Source organism: Rhipicephalus microplus, chromosome X (assembly GCF_043290135.1).
Source record: "Rhipicephalus microplus isolate Deutch F79 chromosome X, USDA_Rmic, whole genome shotgun sequence".
Classification (NCBI taxonomy): Eukaryota; Metazoa; Arthropoda; class Arachnida; order Ixodida; family Ixodidae; genus Rhipicephalus; species Rhipicephalus microplus.
The window spans coordinates 12,799,281-12,820,835 of NC_134710.1; the positions used below are offsets into that span (position 1 = coordinate 12,799,281).

At 44.4% G+C, this 21,555-nt stretch overlaps 1 protein-coding gene across 3 annotated transcripts in view; it reads left to right on the forward strand.

Moving 5' to 3' along the window:
- Nucleotides 1-21,555, forward strand: part of LOC119175664 (putative sodium/potassium/calcium exchanger CG1090) — a 130,499-nt gene that overhangs the window by 15,613 nt on the left and 93,331 nt on the right. For all 3 annotated transcript variants that reach the window (XM_075881841.1, XM_075881843.1, XM_075881842.1), the window contains exon 3: nucleotides 9,543-9,625. In XM_075881841.1, coding sequence (XP_075737956.1) covers nucleotides 9,543-9,625 — 83 coding nt within the window. The remainder of the gene's footprint in view (nucleotides 1-9,542; nucleotides 9,626-21,555) is intronic.

Sequence of the window (21,555 nt, forward strand, 5' to 3'; positions counted from 1 at the left end):
ATTTTGTGTATACGAGTGTCATGTAGTGCCAGGATGCTGAGCATGTAATAATATTGCTGAGAACTAACAGACAATGATCCAAAAGAAAGTTTAAGGGTTTAAGAAGTAATACTAGTGTAAATATGAAGAAGAAAACTTCACAAAAAGATAAATTTTTGCCGGCAGGGAGCAAACCTGCCACCTTCAAATAAAGCGTCCGATGACCTACTACTGCGCGATGGTGGCAACCATACCTCCATTCACATTTATATTATGTGAGCATTTAAACGTGGGAGCGTCAGTCAGCGCCACCAGTAGCGAGTGTGCCAAGTGTCAAAAAACACATTTTTTTTCCCGTTGGCATGGCGTTGCACGTAATCTTATTACGAGCTGCCAGGCGACCGATAACCACTTCTAAGAATTGGGAGACCTATAAGCTTCGCCTTTAAGCGTTGAACGCGATAGCGAACTCCGGCTCCTGTAGTGCGCCATTCAACAACTAATGCACACGTATTAAATGTTTTGACACACACACACACACACACACACACACGCACGCACACGCACACACGCACACGCACACACGCACACACGCACGCACGCACACACGCACACACGCACACGCACACACGCACACGCACACACGCACGCACACACACGCACACACGCACGCACGCACACACACACACACACACACACACACACACACTCGCACACACGCACGCACGCACACACGCATGCACGCACGCACGCACGCACGCACACACGCACACACACGCACACACACGCGTGCGCCTGCGCGCGAGGAGAGAGAGCGAGAGCAAGCGCAACGGATTTAGAGTAATGGTACAGGTTTTAGATCTATTTAACAGCCCTTTTATTACAAATTCATAGCTCGCTTGTTGTGGACGCTACTTGACATGAATGTCTTACAGGCACTCATTGATGAGCAAGACTGTGCGGTGTGGCGACTTCCCTCTGCTAGAACAGCGCTCTGCTGTAGTCGAGAGACGTTTTTCACAATTTCTCACAGATGGCACACAGACACACACACACGCGCGCGCGCGCGAATGGTTTTTGATCTGAAGCAAGAGTCGCATGGCCTCCAAGATACGCGCCACGCGCCTAAACTATTGGAGGCCATAAAGAGCTTTACAGATGGCAGCACGTTATCTAGCGCTTGCTGTTCGCTTCATCAATGCCTCTGGAAAGGCATGATATGTTTTCCCCTAGATGGACATAGTTGTCCACTTTTAGAGCTGTTTGAAAGTTCTTGTGTGCTTTTAGCGGCGAAGGCTGCACTATCCCAGCCTTTTTCACGTATTTTGATGGTCTCCCACATTCGCTTACAATTGGCCGAATGGGCTCGCTTTCGTCGTGACACCAGTCGAACAAAATGCGTTAAGGAGACTCCTTCCTCTAGATGACATTTATGTAGTGTTTTTTTTTTTTTTCCGAAGCAGCTGCAAGTAACATCTTCGCTTTGTGGTAGGACACCTGCTTGCCACGCGAACGGCCCGGGGTTGATCCTCGATGGGACCGAAAATTTCATTCTTTATTGTATTTGCTTCGTTCTCGATTTTTTGTTCCCAACCAATGGTGCCGACGCCGACGGCGGAATTTCGGCGACACGAGCTCTCTGACGCTATCGGGTTAATACATCCCCTATATAAAGCATTCCACCGGCGAGAAGGACCGGACTGGCAACCAGCACTTTTCTCCTTTCTGGAGCGTGCCGACGGCGCGGAGTGTACTGTCTGGTGTTTGGATCAGTGGCGTTGTCGAACAATTTAGCAAGTTTTAAGCCGAACTGCGGACTTTTTTCTTTTTTGTAGCGATGTCAGCTAGTTAAAGGTAAACGGGAAGCCAACGTGTCTCTTTAGTTGTTCTAAAAAACACAGAAACAAAAGGAAACTCTGTACTAATATATGCAGCACACATCACCAAATGCTCAGCTTTTGCGGTTGCTTCACGGTACACATCGTTTGCGTTACGTGACAAGTTCTTTATCGGCAATTGCTGCAAAATACCCGGAATGCGCAGTGTTCCACTCGGCCTAATAACAATTGGACGTGGTTAGATCGGCGACCAAACATGAGCGGTGATGTACAGCCATGCATATGGCCATTACAAAACATCTAAGCACCACTCATGTAGCCACACGTCATTTTCGCTTCGTAATATTATATTTAAGTATGATGGGTTTGGCCAAAACAATTAGCCCCGTAACCCAGCTCAGCATGGTGATCAATGCAGTTGATGTGGCTGTATTAACACGGACAAAAACCCCTAACATTGCAGCGGGGTAACCGGCATGATACATTTAATTTGTTGGCCGCCCCGTGCTTGTGCAACCCGGATATTCACTGAATTTTACATGGCAATGACGTGGCGGAATCCTTGTCGTGAGTGTACAACTTACGTAAAATGGTGGTATGTATCGTGCCCACTGTGCGATATGAAATTCGAGTAGCAAAAAAGAAAAAAAATTGCACCAGAGGAGTTCTCTCAATTCGTGTTTGGAATAACTGTTTCAGGATGACATTTTTTTGTGTAGTTAAAAACCATGCGTGACAAGTCTTGCTGAAAGCAAAACAAATTTCAACCACGTTGTTGCGGTTGTCTATTGTTTTTACAAATGTCAAGTTCGCTCCTTAGCTTCGCGAATGACAACCGAGATTTCGCAAAAGCCGTACCATCTGGTCGACAAAATTATTTTTAAAAAGTAAACTCAAAACCGCTCTTGTGCCGATCGTAGGCTCGAGCCCGCCGGCTGCACTTGGTGCCTCATCGGCGGAGAAAACTTTAACCATCTTCACTTTATTGCCGCCTCAATCGAATCAAACGTCACTACTTTAAAAAGAAAAAAAATCACGGCATATCCATATAGTTATTAATGATGAGTGGGGTAAAGCGTCCATCCGTCCATCTGTTCGTGCATGCATCTATGCGTCCGATCACGTTCGAGAATGCAGATGGCGCGCGGGTAACACCGACAAGACGCGAGCCAAGAAAGCCGAGCGCAAGCGTCTTCGACGCGCCCGTTGCTCTGCTCCGTCTATGGCCCACCAACGATTTGCCACGTGTGGCGACTATCCAGGAGAGTCGACTGAGAGAGGCACTCGTTGGCAAAGTGCGCGCAGCAGCCAATCAGAGAGTAGTGGCAGAGTAACGCCATCTAGGAAATGAGACGAAAAATGGTTATCCATTTCTTTTGTCTCCTTTGCTTTCGAGTATGTTCTTTTCTCGGTTATGCGTGACTTGTCACATGGTTAGGCTATAAGGAGCTTCACCCCTAAATAGAAAAAAAAAAACGTACTGGCATGTAAATTGCAGCATCGATTTTTGTGCAGCACTGCCAGTTATAATTTCATCTACTCCAGTGGGCAATGAATGAGCGAGTAATAAGGGTTCAATAAATGTCCAGCGAGAGATAGACAACAGTTAGTGAGCAAGAAAGAAATGCCATGATCGACCAGAAATCGCAACTGCACGCTCACGCACGATCGCATGTACGGGTGGTAGTCGCTGTGACAGCACAAGCAAATCACGCGTGAAAAAATAAACTTAAATGTTACAGTTCGGGAAAACATTTCATTGTATCTTCAAAAGGTATCAGCACTTGGTTGCCCTGCTTGAACTAGTAGAAATATTTTTACGTTTTTCCTACAGAATGGGTGCAAAAACGTACGACACCGACCACTTGCGACACGTTTGGGCCGTCGCACACAATATTTGACGCCGCACAGGTCAAAACCTCTCAGGAAATCTCACAGACTCATTTCCCATCGATATTGCACCATTTGAGAAGAAATTCAGGACGCGAAAAAAAAAAACCGAGTGGAAGTGCAACAGTACGAATACCTTCCATAAAAACGCGGAGCTTCGCACAATTCTGGCATGCTCCAGGAAGTCGCCAGACCAGGTACGGCGTGTCCAGCTAGGCAATATGCCGGCTGCCACGGTTAAAAAGTCTATGATTTCCTCGGCATTGTTGTTTATCAGTTAAAATTATTATTTTGCGAGACCTTGAATTTTCACACTTATTTCTATGATACGTAACAGGGGTCTCCTTCTGACAGACCTGATACCTTCAGGTATGCGAGGGGTTATCGGTCAGCTGCCAGCTCATCATAAGATTACGTGCGGCGTTACGCCAACAGGCAAAACTGGTGTTCCACACCCGCCGCAGTCTCTACTGGCGTCGAGGACTGACGTTCCCTTGTGAAACTGTACATATATATCCAATAAAAGTGGACGGAGGAATGACCGCCACCGTAGCTCAGCGGAGCATCGGACGCGTCAATCAAAGGTCACAGGTTTGATCCTTTCCGGTTACAAGCTTTCACTGTCGTCTGTCAGTTCTCCTTATTACTGTGTCTAAGAAAGAAAACGTGCCAGTAAATTTTTACGCTTTGCGTGGCAGAAGTGTAGAATTGCATCAGATATCAAAATATGTGAATCGCGGAAGGAATGGCTGGTCTAAAGGCCAACCAGTTACAATCCGCACAGACATAGTTAATCGTAATTATCAGCAGCAATTCAAGAATTCAACATTGGTGCCGTTTACACTACCTCGAGGGCAAGACCAGCATTGTTCGGAAGGCATTCAAGCCAGGGCTGGCGTCTCTTTTCGAGCGACATGAGCTCTCCCATGCAGAAATTCAGGGCCCACTACCTCCTCTTTGTACTGTCAGCATTACGTCCAAAGGTTTTGGAAGTTTTGCATGACGACCCGATGGCTAGATACCTTGAACTGTCCAGAAATGTGTTATATACACACCATTATTCGAAGGCAGTCAATAATACATCTCAATAAAGAAAATGAGAAAGTGTGCCTTTTGAGAAGCTTTCAGTAATCAATAATATTTATTGAGTAACAACTATCTAAATATTCTGCAATCAGTCAGTTTCAATTCTTGCAAGAAACAAAATTAAATAATAGGCTCGAAATTCATGCCAAATTTTTTCATCAAATATCAATAATACTACTGAGGTTAATCCCGCAACGCAGCACGTTGAACGATCGTCGGACGTGGTAGCGCCTGCAGGAACGTATTCATCATTACTCAGCACAATGAAGTTATATGACCGCTATTTGTCCACTCAGTGAGCCTGTACTAATGTGCACACTGCGTTTCAAACTGTTTGAAGAAACACACCGCGCGTGATGCGCCTCTGTAGTTGATACGTACACACCATCGCTGAAGTGGTAGTCAGCAGGACTTCGGCAGTATATGAACCTACCTCGGCGATCGTTCCTGCAAATTGCTATGGAGCCACTGGGACTGTTCGCAACGTCGAATTCCGCAAGTAATTTAGTAGTAGTTACTACCGATTAAGTCACCCGCTACGCCAAAACAATTAAGGGCCATGCTCAATTCAGTGCCGTAGCCGTGTTCCTTGCTTAGAACACCGTTTTGTCTCATGGCGTCCCAGAGGTCCTTATCACCGATACTGTGTACCTCACTTCCTGAGATACAGCAAGACAAGCAACGACCAGACCGCCCACAGACCAATGGCCACAGACTAAATAAGGCCATCACGTACATGCTGGCCATGTACGTCGACGTCGAATACAAGACGTGAAATGTCATCCTTCCGTACCTAATCTTCGCTTTCAATACGGTCATGCAAGAAACGACGGAGATAGCGCCATACAAGTTGGTCTACGGAAGGACAGCAGCGAAGCTCGACGGTATGCTGCGGACCATCACCAACGAGGAAAATTGCGACGTCGCTACCTACGTGCAGTGCACCGAAAAAAGCTCTACAGCTCGCCTGCCTGCGAATCAAGACCAGCAGAGGGTTGGCAGCAGTTACTGTGACATTCGACCACAGAGCATGGACTTCCAACCTCGCAACCGTGTCTTGGTCTGGACACGAATTCAATGAGGTGAGCAGAGCGGAAATTTTCTGCGGTGATACCTCGGACCCGATAAGATAATACGATGTTGTGGCGAACTGGATTACGAGGTCCTACTCGATGATGTAACGTCATCACAGTGGCAGCGCAGACGATTCGAAGTCATGAGGGCCGCCACGACGCCAATGTTTGTGTCGCTTCTTCCGTTTCTGGGCACGCATCCTTACCTGCTGGAGTACAACATTGCGACAATTATCAGTTGCGTCAGGTCTGCCGTACCTATCGATGTGGAGGGTTGCCGTGACGCGGGAGGACGTTCTCGACGAATATTGCCTTCAAGCAAGGCCCTATAGTTTTGTGGTTGACACTCGCGACGCGCTGAATTGCACACTAAAAAAAAGAGACACACAAAAGGCACAGGTAGGACACACACAATCGTTCATGTGTATCCTTCCTTTGCCTTCCCGTGTGTCTTTTCGTGTAGGATTCAGCGCGTCGCGAGTGTCAACCACGTAAAACCAACATGCCCCTACACTGGCCTTCCTCTATAGTTTCGGCCTAGGTTTTTCGTAGACACTTGGGATGTAAAAACAGCGCAAAAATATAGACAAGGACAGAGGAAGAGACGACCCCACGCTGATTCTATTCCTCTGTCCTTGTCTATATTTTTTGCGCTGTTTTTACATCCAAAGCGTGAGCCACTAACTAGCCCAACTTTCGCTATTATTCCGTAGATAAACTACGACCCAACAGTTGTCAGATGTGGACGTCGGAAATGGTCCTAGCAAGTCCATCCCAACAGGAAGAGGAAGAAAGTTTAAGCGGAAAGACAGGGAGGTTAGCCAGTTCTTAAACCGGCTGGCTACCCTGTGCTGGAGAAAGGGGTGAGGGGAATGAAATATGGTAAAAAGAAATGTTGCTAAGAGAGAGAGAAATTACAAAAAAAATTGCGTCAGAAGAAAGGCAACAGTTTATCCCAAACTCCTCGAAGGGTCAATAACGTGGTTTGCATCGCCTAGCATGCTTCGCTTTTCTTGACACCTCAACCATGCGACGGAGAAACGAATGCCTCTGAGGGTGATATTTCCCGTTGTAAACTCTCCAAGGGCACCCACTGCAGCTACAGTTACGAAGTACGGCATAATTTGTTTTGCCAGCATACGCGCCAGTAAGTCAATACGGGCACCTACGTAGCTTCGCACTCTTCGGGTGGTGATGAATTATAGCAGAGCTCTTTCAAATGGGGGGGCAGCGTTGAAGCGCTCACTTGTTAAGCAGCCCGCATGCTTTGACGCCTGATGTGACATCATTTCGTCTCTCTCTCTCCCATATCAATATCTCTATAGAGGCATTTTTCCAAAAGAGGTTTTAAACAGTGGCGTGGCCCTGTGGTAGAACACTTCACTGACACGTAGGCTGCCTGTATTCGATCTCTGAACTTTATTTTTTGCATGCATTGGAATTTCTTTAAAACACTCTTTGTAATATCATCTCAGAAGAAGAACGAGTATAATAGGTGGTATTGATAAATCAAAGTGGTGTTTATTATGTGATAGTGAAGAAAGAATTGTCGAGTGGGATGAGCATAGGAGACGTTGTCAACGCATCGCAATGCGTTTTTGTGTAGCACGAGGATTGTGTGCAGATTTGTCAGCGTTATTATTCCCCACACAAGTGTGCAAAAGCCACAGAGTGGTAGTCTAATGACTAAGGTACTCGGCTGCTGACACCCAGGTCGTGGAATTGAATTCTGGCTGCGGCGGCTGAAAAAGAAATGGCGGCACAATGATAGCGTCGCCGTAGCTGAAGACAGTGATCTTGCAAGATAGTCAATAGGAGCCGTCCTCGTCATGTCAGCAGAAAGGATGACACCTAGTGATTTATGCGTTTCTACTAGCCCAATTTGACACCCACCAAGACACAAGTCTGCTGGCAGGCGGACAAGTTTGCTTCTGGGCTTGAATAAGGTTGCTTTTGTTTTACCAGCATCGATTTCAAGGTAGTGTATTGCTCGACTACTGCGGTAGATATGAAAGTGATTTTTGAGACTTTGTAAAATCTTTATTTATATCATGGCGGTTACGAACAGTCTTGTGTCATATGCGTACATTACAATCAGAATGTCATTGTTTATTTTTGTCCAATCGTTTACCTTATACATTAAATCGTGAAATGGCCCCGTGACGCTTCCCTGTGTAACACCAGAGGTAATATTTTTAAAAGAGGACCGGCAGTTATTATTTGAAATGCACTGCTGACGATGACTGAAGTACTCATCAAGCAAGGAATGAGCTACAGCATGTACGCCATAGCAATACAATTGCTTTAGTAGAGTATTGTGGTTTAGACAGAAAAAGAATTTTGTGCAGTCTATAAACACACCAAGAGTCGCTTGGTTTTTTTTCTCGACGTTATTAGGAATGATTCTTTTTAGTAAGGCTGTTTACGTCGAATTTCCCTTGTGAAACCCATGCTGACAATCGGAAATTATGTTGTGTTTCATGAAGAAGTTGTTTAAATGGTTAAGAATGACTTTTCCGAGACACTTAGAAAGTACAGGGAGTGTAGATAGGGGTCTATACTTGGTCACAAGATTCGTTCCACCACCCTTATAAATAACAGTGACCGTGGCACATTTTATAGCACTTGTTAAACAACCAGGTTCTAATGCCAGATTAAATACGTGCATGAGAGGAAGGGAAATTACATCAATCACATACTTCACCAGTAAATCTGTACATCATCAACGTATACACAGCCCGACTGTCCTTTAGGTACATAATTAATTCACAAATTTTGAGCAGAATTGTGGTCTTAAAAATACTTTATTGTAAGAATTTGTCAGGCCCACGTAATAAAAAATGTGATGGCTTCAACATATTTACAAAGTGGAAGTTGAAATGTTCGGCCAAAGCTGACCCAGATAGCCATTTGTTATCAATGGTTAGTTCTGATATTATATGTGTTTCCGCGTTTCGAGACTTCGTTGATAACTTTCTACGCTCTGCCGGTATGTTTATGCAATAAATCACGAAAATGGTTCCTGTAATACAACGCATTTGCTTTTTTTCTTCAAGTTTGACTTGTTTCGGTACGTTTTAAAAGCTTCCAACTAGCAAGGATATCTCAATGACAAGACCTGTTTAGAAAGTTGATGTTTTTGTCGATCATTTTAATGTACTCCGGTCTAACCGACGGTTTCCCAATGTTTTTTTTTTGTTTTTGAGGCATTTATATGGAAATGAAATGTTGGTTACTTGCGGATAAGAATTCTACATAGGCATCAGAAGGATTAGTTTTTGTGTATACTACAGACCAATCTGCTTTAATGATGCGCTCCTTAAATAAGTCCATATTTTGAGATGTCATGAACCTGTATCTTACAAACGGTTCAGGAACATCATCTTGCATTTTTGGGCTTGAATATGTAAGAACAATAGGATGGTGATCACTTACGTCTGCGGTTATTGTACTCACACAGTGAACACAAATGTCTAAATTTACTATGAAGTTATCGAGCCCAGATTGGCTATGTTCTGTTATGCCCGTTGGTAAGGCAGCGACTGTTTAGAGACCACTAGCTCGGATCCTACTTAGCCTTTCAAGGGAATGCTTATTTGCATTTAGGAAGTTTATGTTGAAGTCACATCCAAAAAGCATGTCGTACTCCAATGATTATATTCATGCTTACAGGGAGAAATGGGCGTAAGCACGGCACTGGGCTCTGCTGTGCTGAACGCCGCAGGCGTCGTCAGTGTGAGTGCACTTTTTGCTGGAAAGGTAAGTTTTGACAGTATACGTCATCTGTTCCTGCACACAATTTGCTAAAGTGTGGCGCGGGTAATAAATACCTTTGTGCGATGAATGTGCAAGAATGAAACGAAACAATGCCTGTCGAAGCATGGGGTGTAACTGGGGCGGCCGAGGAAGTTGTTTTTACTTTCTTGTCGAGTTAATTCTGGATGACAAGCAAGATCTACTTTAACATTCATATCTCAAAATCAAAAATTGGCCAACCTGATTATAAATAAATAAATATATATATATATATATATATATATATATATATATATATATATATATATATATATATATATATATATATATATATATATATATATATATATATATATATATATTGGAGGAGCGTTTGTCGCCGGATCCGGGAATAATAGGAGAATAAAAGGAGTTTGACTCACAAGTGAAAAGATTTTTTACTTGACGTTTCGACCGTGGGCCCGGCCTTCGTCAGAATGAAACAAAACACAGCAATGGTAACCACTTATATGCCAGTTGGTCACATGGATTGTAGATAGGTACAATCAATACACGTGGAAAAAATGCGTTCAAAATGTATCAACATACTGTTCGTCAGTAACATACTCGCGTAACAAGAAGATTCAACAGCAATTGACAGCTCATGTGGTGACGAAAAAAAAAAAAACACCGATAACAGAAAATTAACACGTGAAAAACAGCACCTACACTGTTACGGACAATTTTCAAGGATATAATAATAAAAGGTGATCAATGCGCATGACATATTACTGGCGCAAGAACGTTAAGGTGCCGGGATTTTCGTTGAGACCGAAAGCAATGGTACTGAATTTGTGGATGAGATATGATTCCCGGACTTCTCTGTCACGATGGGAGCTAAAGCCTGACTCTAGAATTGTAGCTTTTATCTTGCTGAAGGAATGACCTGGAAGCGCAACGTGTTTCGATAACGGTAAGTTAGGAAGGGAAATCGCGTGTGCTTTATGATTATTAAAACGTAGACGAAAGCTGGTCTCGGTTTGTCCAATGTATTGCATACCACATACAGAGCACTCCAGAAGATAGATTACGTTCGATGTGTAACAGCAAAAGTTACCCTTTATTTTAAGACTGAAACCGGAGGCGGTACTCTGAGCTGAAAGTGATGTTGTCATATGTGCACAAATTTTGCAGCGTGATTTATTGCATGGATGGCAACCCGAATATTGCGGTTTAGTAACTTTAGAGGATGTGACTAAGTCGTGTAAATTTTTAGAGCGTCTGTAGATTACTTTAGGTGGAATCGGGAAGATTGTTCGGAGACGTTGGCTTTGCAAGAGGATATTATGATGCTTTTGAAGAATACAGTTTACTCTGGGAGCCGAAGCTGAATGAGTGAGGACCAGGTTGGTTAGGCGTGAGGTGGCAGTCTTTTTCGGTGCCTTTAATAAGGTCTTGCGTTCGACGAGGTCAGCCTTTTTGAAAGCGTCTTCTACGAGACGGACAGGATAATTCTGTTTAACTAAAGATTCCCTCAGGGAAGTGCAGTTCTGGTGATAATCAGACTCATGTGTACAAACGCGTTTGAAACGGAGTGCCTGACTGTATGGAATGCTGGTCTTCCAGTGCTTTAAATGACTACTGTGAAAATGAAGATATTGGTGCCTGTCTGTGGGCTTCTTGAAAAGCGTGGTGCTTAGTCTGCCGTTCCGCAAAAAAACAGTAATGTCAAGAAAATCTGCGCGCTTGTCCGAGAATGAATGGGAGAATGATATGGAACTGTGAACATTGTTGAACGCTGTTATAAATGAAAGTAATGCAGGCTCCCCGTGTTCCCAAATCAGGAAGATGTCGTCAATGTACCTTTTATAAAAAAGTGGCGTTAATGTTTGACTACTCAAGAATTCTTTCTCCAGCACACCCATGAAGATATTAGCGTAATTGGGGCCAATTTTAGTCCCCATGGAAGTCCCGTTCACTTGTACGAAATGGTCATCGTTGAATTCAAAGTTATTGTATTGAAGAATTAATTTCAATAATGTTGCTAATGTTGCGCCATCTATAGAATGGTCGGAGGCCGAACGCTCGTATTCCTGACGAACAGCTTCGATTCCGTCCTTGTGTGGAATGTTTGTATATAGGGAACAAACATCCAGAGTAACCAAGAGGGATCCTTCAGGAATAATTAAATCGGCAATGTCGCTCAAGAATTGGCCTGAGTCTTTGATGTAGGACGGGTAAGTTTGCGGAATATGGCTAATGAGGGTGTCAACAAAACTGGAAATCTTCTCAGTTACGGAACCGATAGCCGAAACTATTGGTCTGCCGGGGTTGCCTGTCTTATGAATTTTGGGTAGTAGATAAAACCTTCCTGCTGAAGGACTTAGCGGGAGCAAGAAAGATAGGTCCTTGACTGTTAACTTTTTATCTGCCACGAGTTGTTCTAATTCTTTTTTGATGACACATTTAAAATCGTTAGTGGGGTCCATTTCCAAGCGTCTGTAGAAGGTGTCATTTCGTAACTGTCTGTAAGCCTCTGAAATATAGTCAACTCGATTCATAAGAACAATGGCGCCTCCTTTGTCTGCTTGCTTGATGACAATGTCGGTATTGTTAGCCAAGCTCTTTATTGCCTCCTTTTCCTTAATAGAAATGTTGCTCTTAAATGGTTGTTGTTTTTGATATGCTTCGAGTAGATCTCGCTGGACCGCTTCAATGTAAAGATCTAGGCATTTCTCGCGTTGAATTGGAGGTGTCCATCGCTTATTCGAAAACAAAGGAGCAGTAGAAGTACTCGACGTAGGCATATTATAGAAAAATTCTCGAAGCCTCATGTTGCGGGCGAAGTTGTCTAAATCTTGTAGGAACTGAAATTCGTTATACCCACCGGAAGCGGGGCAAAAATTGAGGCCACGTGATAATACAGACTTCTCGTCATCTGACAAACAGTGATTGGAAAGGTTTACTATGTTATCATGCTCGGATGTTCTACAGGAAGTTCTTGACGTAGCCCGTGACGCGACAGTCGTCAGAGAGGCCGGTATAGGTACATTATCACGCGCAAGTTTGCTCATCTTAATCTTGACAATCTCATCTCGTTTCTTAAGCCGATACTCATCGAGAAGTATTACTTGTTCTGATGATAACCTTGATTGGGAAAGCAGTTGTCGTACAGTGTTCGACAAAGATTTTGCTGAGTGTTCATAGTGATTTAGGATGATACGGGTCAAATTCAAGGACGCATTCTTTAGTGCATCGTCCCATTTTGCTTGGTGAGTGGGCGACAATTTAACGGCTGGATGATGCACAATCATGAGACCTTTAGGAACCACTGATTCTGACACGTAAGCATTCAATGCGGAAACATGCAACTCTGATCGTATCGTTTTTTCAACTACCTTTCTAGTGCGCAAAAAATAGGTATTGTTGGAGGCAGAATACGTACCATTGCTAACATGTAGTCATTCGGGCTGTAACGTAGTGGCATCAGAGTTTCTGCACTGAACGAATGGGTTGCCAAGAAAACCAGAGGATGCAGCGCTTGGGGGAGAAGCGGTGGCCCGATGGCCACTAGGTGGAGAGGAGGTCAGGTTAGGTCGGACAGGTGGGGGGCTTGGAGAACCAGAGTCAGAAGGACGTCGAAGACGCTTGTTGGTCCTCGCGGGAGGGGCACAACTAGAAGGGCCAGGAAGCGAAGAGGATTGACGGTGTGCACCAAGAGACCCAAATGTTGGTGTACCAACAGATACACGGGAAGAGTTCAGAGTAGAACCGGAAGGAAGTCTGGAAGAGGTCATTGACGCAGGCGCTGTAGTGGAAGGAAGGGTGGAAGACTGGGTAGAGGCGGGCACGAAGGTGTCGACTGGAAGCCGCAGCAAAGGACTTGGCGATGGGTGCGCATTTGACACGGCAGGTAGAGCAGGGAATTCGGAAGTGAAATCGGCATTTGGTAAAGCGTCAACCGAAGAGGAATCGCGCCATGAAGAGGGCGTGCTTCTAGGAAAAGGACCGCACAGCCTGCGAATATGGCTGGCGATTAAAGCGACTCCTTCAAAACTTGGATGTAATCCATCCATGCATAGTGTGCGGCTGGGGGGAAGCCATTCCAACCCATGATCAATGAAGAACACTTGTCGGGAGAATCGGCAATGGTTGCGTAGCAAAAAATTCAAGTGACATGCTTCTCGATTGCAACGGCGAATGAATGCTCTATTCCTAAACTTTCTTCGACGACTTTCGGAACGTGGAAGAATAAGGCTTACGTAAATGCGCCTGACATTAGGGTGCTGTGCAATCACCGCTTCTAGTAGCGAGCAGTACTTTTTGAAGGCGAAGCGACCTGAAGAGGACGCAAGGTCATTTGTGCCGACATGGATAATCACAGTCTGTGCCGTATCCGGGATGAAGTCGAGCAAGTTGTGAACGTCATCAATGAGAGCACCGCACAACGAAACAAATGCAGGTGTGCCGGGAACAACGGGATCGAAATGTTGATGCAAATACTTGGTCTGCGAATCACCCAACACGATTGTGGAAACCTGGCATCTTGGAAACATCCATGATATTCTTTTCACTGTGGGTCGACCGGAATCCAGAGTAAGAGACATTGGAGGAGCGTTTGTCGCCGGATCCGGGAATAATAGGAGAATAAAAGGAGTTTGACTCACAAGTGAAAAGATTTTTTACTTGACGTTTCGACCGTGGGCCCGGCCTTCGTCAGAATGAAACAAAACACAGCAATGGTAACCACTTATATGCCAGTTGGTCACATGGATTGTAGATAGGTACAATCAATACACGTGGAAAAAATGCGTTCAAAATGTATCAACATACTGTTCGTCAGTAACATACTCGCGTAACAAGAAGATTCAACAGCAATTGACAGCTCATGTGGTGACGAAAAAAAAAAAACACCGATAACAGAAAATTAACACGTGAAAAACAGCACCTACACTGTTACGGACAATTTTCAAGGATATAATAATAAAAGGTGATCAATGCGCATGACATATTACTGGCGCAAGAACGTTAAGGTGCCGGGATTTTCGTTGAGACCGAAAGCAATGGTACTGAATTTGTGGATGAGATATGATTCCCGGACTTCTCTGTCACGATGGGAGCTAAAGCCTGACTCTAGAATTGTAGCTTTTATCTTGCTGAAGGAATGACCTGGAAGCGCAACGTGTTTCGATAACGGTAAGTTAGGAAGGGAAATCGCGTGTGCTTTATGATTATTAAAACGTAGACGAAAGCTGGTCTCGGTTTGTCCAATGTATTGCATACCACATACAGAGCACTCCAGAAGATAGATTACGTTCGATGTGTAACAGCAAAAGTTACCCTTTATTTTAAGACTGAAACCGGAGGCGGTACTCTGAGCTGAAAGTGATGTTGTCATATGTGCACAAATTTTGCAGCGTGATTTATTGCATGGATGGCAACCCGAATATTGCGGTTTAGTAACTTTAGAGGATGTGACTAAGTCGTGTAAATTTTTAGAGCGTCTGTAGATTACTTTAGGTGGAATCGGGAAGATTGTTCGGAGACGTTGGCTTTGCAAGAGGATATTATGATGCTTTTGAAGAATACAGTTTACTCTGGGAGCCGAAGCTGAATGAGTGAGGACCAGGTTGGTTAGGCGTGAGGTGGCAGTCTTTTTCGGTGCCTTTAATAAGGTCTTGCGTTCGACGAGGTCAGCCTTTTTGAAAGCGTCTTCTACGAGACGGACAGGATAATTCTGTTTAACTAAAGATTCCCTCAGGGAAGTGCAGTTCTGGTGATAATCAGACTCATGTGTACAAACGCGTTTGAAACGGAGTGCCTGACTGTATGGAATGCTGGTCTTCCAGTGCTTTAAATGACTACTGTGAAAATGAAGATATTGGTGCCTGTCTGTGGGCTTCTTGAAAAGCGTGGTGCTTGGTGTGGGCTTCTTGAAAAGCGTGGAACTCTGGTTCTCCAAGCCCCCCACCTGTCCGACCTAACCTGACCTCCTCTCCACCTAGTGGCCATCGGGCCACCGCTTCTCCCCCAAGCGCTGCATCCTCTGGTTTTCTTGGCAACCCATTCGTTCAGTGCAGAAACTCTGATGCCACTACGTTACAGCCCGAATGACTACATGTTAGCAATGGTACGTATTCTGCCTCCAACAATACCTATTTTTTGCGCACTAGAAAGGTAGTTGAAAAAACGATACGATCAGAGTTGCATGTTTCCGCATTGAATGCTTACGTGTCAGAATCAGTGGTTCCTAAAGGTCTCATGATTGTGCATCATCCAGCCGTTAAATTGTCGCCCACTCACCAAGCAAAATGGGACGATGCACTAAAGAATGCGTCCTTGAATTTGACCCGTATCATCCTAAATCACTATGAACACTCAGCAAAATCTTTGTCGAACACTGTACGACAACTGCTTTCCCAATCAAGGTTATCATCAGAACAAGTAATACTTCTCGATGAGTATCGGCTTAAGAAACGAGATGAGATTGTCAAGATTAAGATGAGCAAACTTGCGCGTGATAATGTACCTATACCGGCCTCTCTGACGACTGTCGCGTCACGGGCTACGTCAAGAACTTCCTGTAGAACATCCGAGCATGATAACATAGTAAACCTTTCCAATCACTGTTTGTCAGATGACGAGAAGTCTGTATTATCACGTGGCCTCAATTTTTGCCCCGCTTCCGGTGGGTATAACGAATTTCAGTTCCTACAAGATTTAGACAACTTCGCCCGCAACATGAGGCTTCGAGAATTTTTCTATAATATGCCTACGTCGAGTACTTCTACTGCTCCTTTGTTTTCGAATAAGCGATGGACACCTCCAATTCAACGCGAGAAATGCCTAGATCTTTACATTGAAGCGGTCCAGCGAGATCTACTCGAAGCATATCAAAAACAACAACCATTTAAGAGCAACATTTCTATTAAGGAAAAGGAGGCAATAAAGAGCTTGGCTAACAATACCGACATTGTCATCAAGCAAGCAGACAAAGGAGGCGCCATTGTTCTTATGAATCGAGTTGACTATATTTCAGAGGCTTACAGACAGTTACGAAATGACACCTTCTACAGACGCTTGGAAATGGACCCCACTAACGATTTTAAATGTGTCATCAAAAAAGAATTAGAACAACTCGTGGCAGATAAAAAGTTAACAGTCAAGGACCTATCTTTCTTGCTCCCGCTAAGTCCTTCAGCAGGAAGGTTTTATCTACTACCCAAAATTCATAAGACAGGCAACCCCGGCAGACCAATAGTTTCGGCTATCGGTTCCGTAACTGAGAAGATTTCCAGTTTTGTTGACACCCTCATTAGCCATATTCCGCAAACTTACCCGTCCTACATCAAAGACTCAGGCCAATTCTTGAGCGACATTGCCGATTTAATTATTCCTGAAGGATCCCTCTTGGTTACTCTGGATGTTTGTTCCCTATATACAAACATTCCACACAAGGACGGAATCGAAGCTGTTCGTCAGGAATACGAGCGTTCGGCCTCCGACCATTCTATAGATGGCGCAACATTAGCAACATTATTGAAATTAATTCTTCAATACAATAACTTTGAATTCAACGATGACCATTTCGTACAAGTGAACGGGACTTCCATGGGGACTAAAATTGGCCCCAATTACGCTAATATCTTCATGGGTGTGCTGGAGAAAGAATTCTTGAGTAGTCAAACATTAACGCCACTTTTTTATAAAAGGTACATTGACGACATCTTCCTGATTTGGGAACACGGGGAGCCTGCATTACTTTCATTTATAACAGCGTTCAACAATGTTCACAGTTCCATATCATTCTCCCATTCATTCTCGGACAAGCGCGCAGATTTTCTTGACATTACTGTTTTTTTGCGGAACGGCAGACTAAGCACCACGCTTTTCAAGAAGCCCACAGACAGGCACCAATATCTTCATTTTCACAGTAGTCATTTAAAGCACTGGAAGACCAGCATTCCATACAGTCAGGCACTCCGTTTCAAACGCGTTTGTACACATGAGTCTGATTATCACCAGAACTGCACTTCCCTGAGGGAATCTTTAGTTAAACAGAATTATCCTGTCCGTCTCGTAGAAGACGCTTTCAAAAAGGCTGACCTCGTCGAACGCAAGACCTTATTAAAGGCACCGAAAAAGACTGCCACCTCACGCCTAACCAACCTGGTCCTCACTCATTCAGCTTCGGCTCCCAGAGTAAACTGTATTCTTCAAAAGCATCATAATATCCTCTTGCAAAGCCAACGTCTCCGAACAATCTTCCCGATTCCACCTAAAGTAATCTACAGACGCTCTAAAAATTTACACGACTTAGTCACATCCTCTAAAGTTACTAAACCGCAATATTCGGGTTGCCATCCATGCAATAAATCACGCTGCAAAATTTGTGCACATATGACAACATCACTTTCAGCTCAGAGTACCGCCTCCGGTTTCAGTCTTAAAATAAAGGGTAACTTTTGCTGTTACACATCGAACGTAATCTATCTTCTGGAGTGCTCTGTATGTGGTATGCAATACATTGGACAAACCGAGACCAGCTTTCGTCTACGTTTTAATAATCATAAAGCACACGCGATTTCCCTTCCTAACTTACCGTTATCGAAACACGTTGCGCTTCCAGGTCATTCCTTCAGCAAGATAAAAGCTACAATTCTAGAGTCAGGCTTTAGCTCCCATCGTGACAGAGAAGTCCGGGAATCATATCTCATCCACAAATTCAGTACCATTGCTTTCGGTCTCAACGAAAATCCCGGCACCTTAACGTTCTTGCGCCAGTAATATGTCATGCGCATTGATCACCTTTTATTATTATATCCTTGAAAATTGTCCGTAACAGTGTAGGTGCTGTTTTTCACGTGTTAATTTTCTGTTATCGGTGTTTTTTTTTTTTCGTCACCACATGAGCTGTCAATTGCTGTTGAATCTTCTTGTTACGCGAGTATGTTACTGACGAACAGTATGTTGATACATTTTGAACGCATTTTTTCCACGTGTATTGATTGTACCTATCTACAATCCATGTGACCAACTGGCATATAAGTGGTTACCATTGCTGTGTTTTGTTTCATTCTGACGAAGGCCGGGCCCACGGTCGAAACGTCAAGTAAAAAATCTTTTCACTTGTGAGTCAAACTCCTTTTATTCTCCTATTATTCCCGGATCCGGCGACAAACGCTCCTCCAATGTCTCTTACTCTGGATTCCGGTCGACCCACAGTGAAAAGAATATCATGGATGTTTCCAAGATGCCAGGTTTCCACAATCGTGTTGGGTGATTCGCAGACCAAGTATTTGCATCAACATTTCGATCCCGTTGTTCCCGGCACACCTGCATTTGTTTCGTTGTGCGGTGCTCTCATTGATGACGTTCACAACTTGCTCGACTTCATCCCGGATACGGCACAGACTGTGATTATCCATGTCGGCACAAATGACCTTGCGTCCTCTTCAGGTCGCTTCGCCTTCAAAAAGTACTGCTCGCTACTAGAAGCGGTGATTGCACAGCACCCTAATGTCAGGCGCATTTACGTAAGCCTTATTCTTCCACGTTCCGAAAGTCGTCGAAGAAAGTTTAGGAATAGAGCATTCATTCGCCGTTGCAATCGAGAAGCATGTCACTTGAATTTTTTGCTACGCAACCATTGCCGATTCTCCCGACAAGTGTTCTTCATTGATCATGGGTTGGAATGGCTTCCCCCCAGCCGCACACTATGCATGGATGGATTACATCCAAGTTTTGAAGGAGTCGCTTTAATCGCCAGCCATATTCGCAGGCTGTGCGGTCCTTTTCCTAGAAGCACGCCCTCTTCATGGCGCGATTCCTCTTCGGTTGACGCTTTACCAAATGCCGATTTCACTTCCGAATTCCCTGCTCTACCTGCCGTGTCAAATGCGCACCCATCGCCAAGTCCTTTGCTGCGGCTTCCAGTCGACACCTTCGTGCCCGCCTCTACCCAGTCTTCCACCCTTCCTTCCACTACAGCGCCTGCGTCAATGACCTCTTCCAGACTTCCTTCCGGTTCTACTCTGAACTCTTCCCGTGTATCTGTTGGTACACCAACATTTGGGTCTCTTGGTGCACACCGTCAATCCTCTTCGCTTCCTGGCCCTTCTAGTTGTGCCCCTCCCGCGAGGACCAACAAGCGTCTTCGACGTCCTTCTGACTCTGGTTCTCCAAGCCCCCCACCTGTCCGACCTAACCTGACCTCCTCTCCACCTAGTGGCCATCGGGCCACCGCTTCTCCCCCAAGCGCTGCATCCTCTGGTTTTCTTGGCAACCCATTCGTTCAGTGCAGAAACTCTGATGCCACTACGTTACAGCCCGAATGACTACATGTTAGCAATGGTACGTATTCTGCCTCCAACAATACCTATTTTTTGCGCACTAGAAAGGTAGTTGAAAAAACGATACGATCAGAGTTGCATGTTTCCGCATTGAATGCTTACGTGTCAGAATCAGTGGTTCCTAAAGGTCTCATGATTGTGCATCATCCAGCCGTTAAATTGTCGCCCACTCACCAAGCAAAATGGGACGATGCACTAAAGAATGCGTCCTTGAATTTGACCCGTATCATCCTAAATCACTATGAACACTCAGCAAAATCTTTGTCGAACACTGTACGACAACTGCTTTCCCAATCAAGGTTATCATCAGAACAAGTAATACTTCTCGATGAGTATCGGCTTAAGAAACGAGATGAGATTGTCAAGATTAAGATGAGCAAACTTGCGCGTGATAATGTACCTATACCGGCCTCTCTGACGACTGTCGCGTCACGGGCTACGTCAAGAACTTCCTGTAGAACATCCGAGCATGATAACATAGTAAACCTTTCCAATCACTGTTTGTCAGATGACGAGAAGTCTGTATTATCACGTGGCCTCAATTTTTGCCCCGCTTCCGGTGGGTATAACGAATTTCAGTTCCTACAAGATTTAGACAACTTCGCCCGCAACATGAGGCTTCGAGAATTTTTCTATAATATGCCTACGTCGAGTACTTCTACTGCTCCTTTGTTTTCGAATAAGCGATGGACACCTCCAATTCAACGCGAGAAATGCCTAGATCTTTACATTGAAGCGGTCCAGCGAGATCTACTCGAAGCATATCAAAAACAACAACCATTTAAGAGCAACATTTCTATTAAGGAAAAGGAGGCAATAAAGAGCTTGGCTAACAATACCGACATTGTCATCAAGCAAGCAGACAAAGGAGGCGCCATTGTTCTTATGAATCGAGTTGACTATATTTCAGAGGCTTACAGACAGTTACGAAATGACACCTTCTACAGACGCTTGGAAATGGACCCCACTAACGATTTTAAATGTGTCATCAAAAAAGAATTAGAACAACTCGTGGCAGATAAAAAGTTAACAGTCAAGGACCTATCTTTCTTGCTCCCGCTAAGTCCTTCAGCAGGAAGGTTTTATCTACTACCCAAAATTCATAAGACAGGCAACCCCGGCAGACCAATAGTTTCGGCTATCGGTTCCGTAACTGAGAAGATTTCCAGTTTTGTTGACACCCTCATTAGCCATATTCCGCAAACTTACCCGTCCTACATCAAAGACTCAGGCCAATTCTTGAGCGACATTGCCGATTTAATTATTCCTGAAGGATCCCTCTTGGTTACTCTGGATGTTTGTTCCCTATATACAAACATTCCACACAAGGACGGAATCGAAGCTGTTCGTCAGGAATACGAGCGTTCGGCCTCCGACCATTCTATAGATGGCGCAACATTAGCAACATTATTGAAATTAATTCTTCAATACAATAACTTTGAATTCAACGATGACCATTTCGTACAAGTGAACGGGACTTCCATGGGGACTAAAATTGGCCCCAATTACGCTAATATCTTCATGGGTGTGCTGGAGAAAGAATTCTTGAGTAGTCAAACATTAACGCCACTTTTTTATAAAAGGTACATTGACGACATCTTC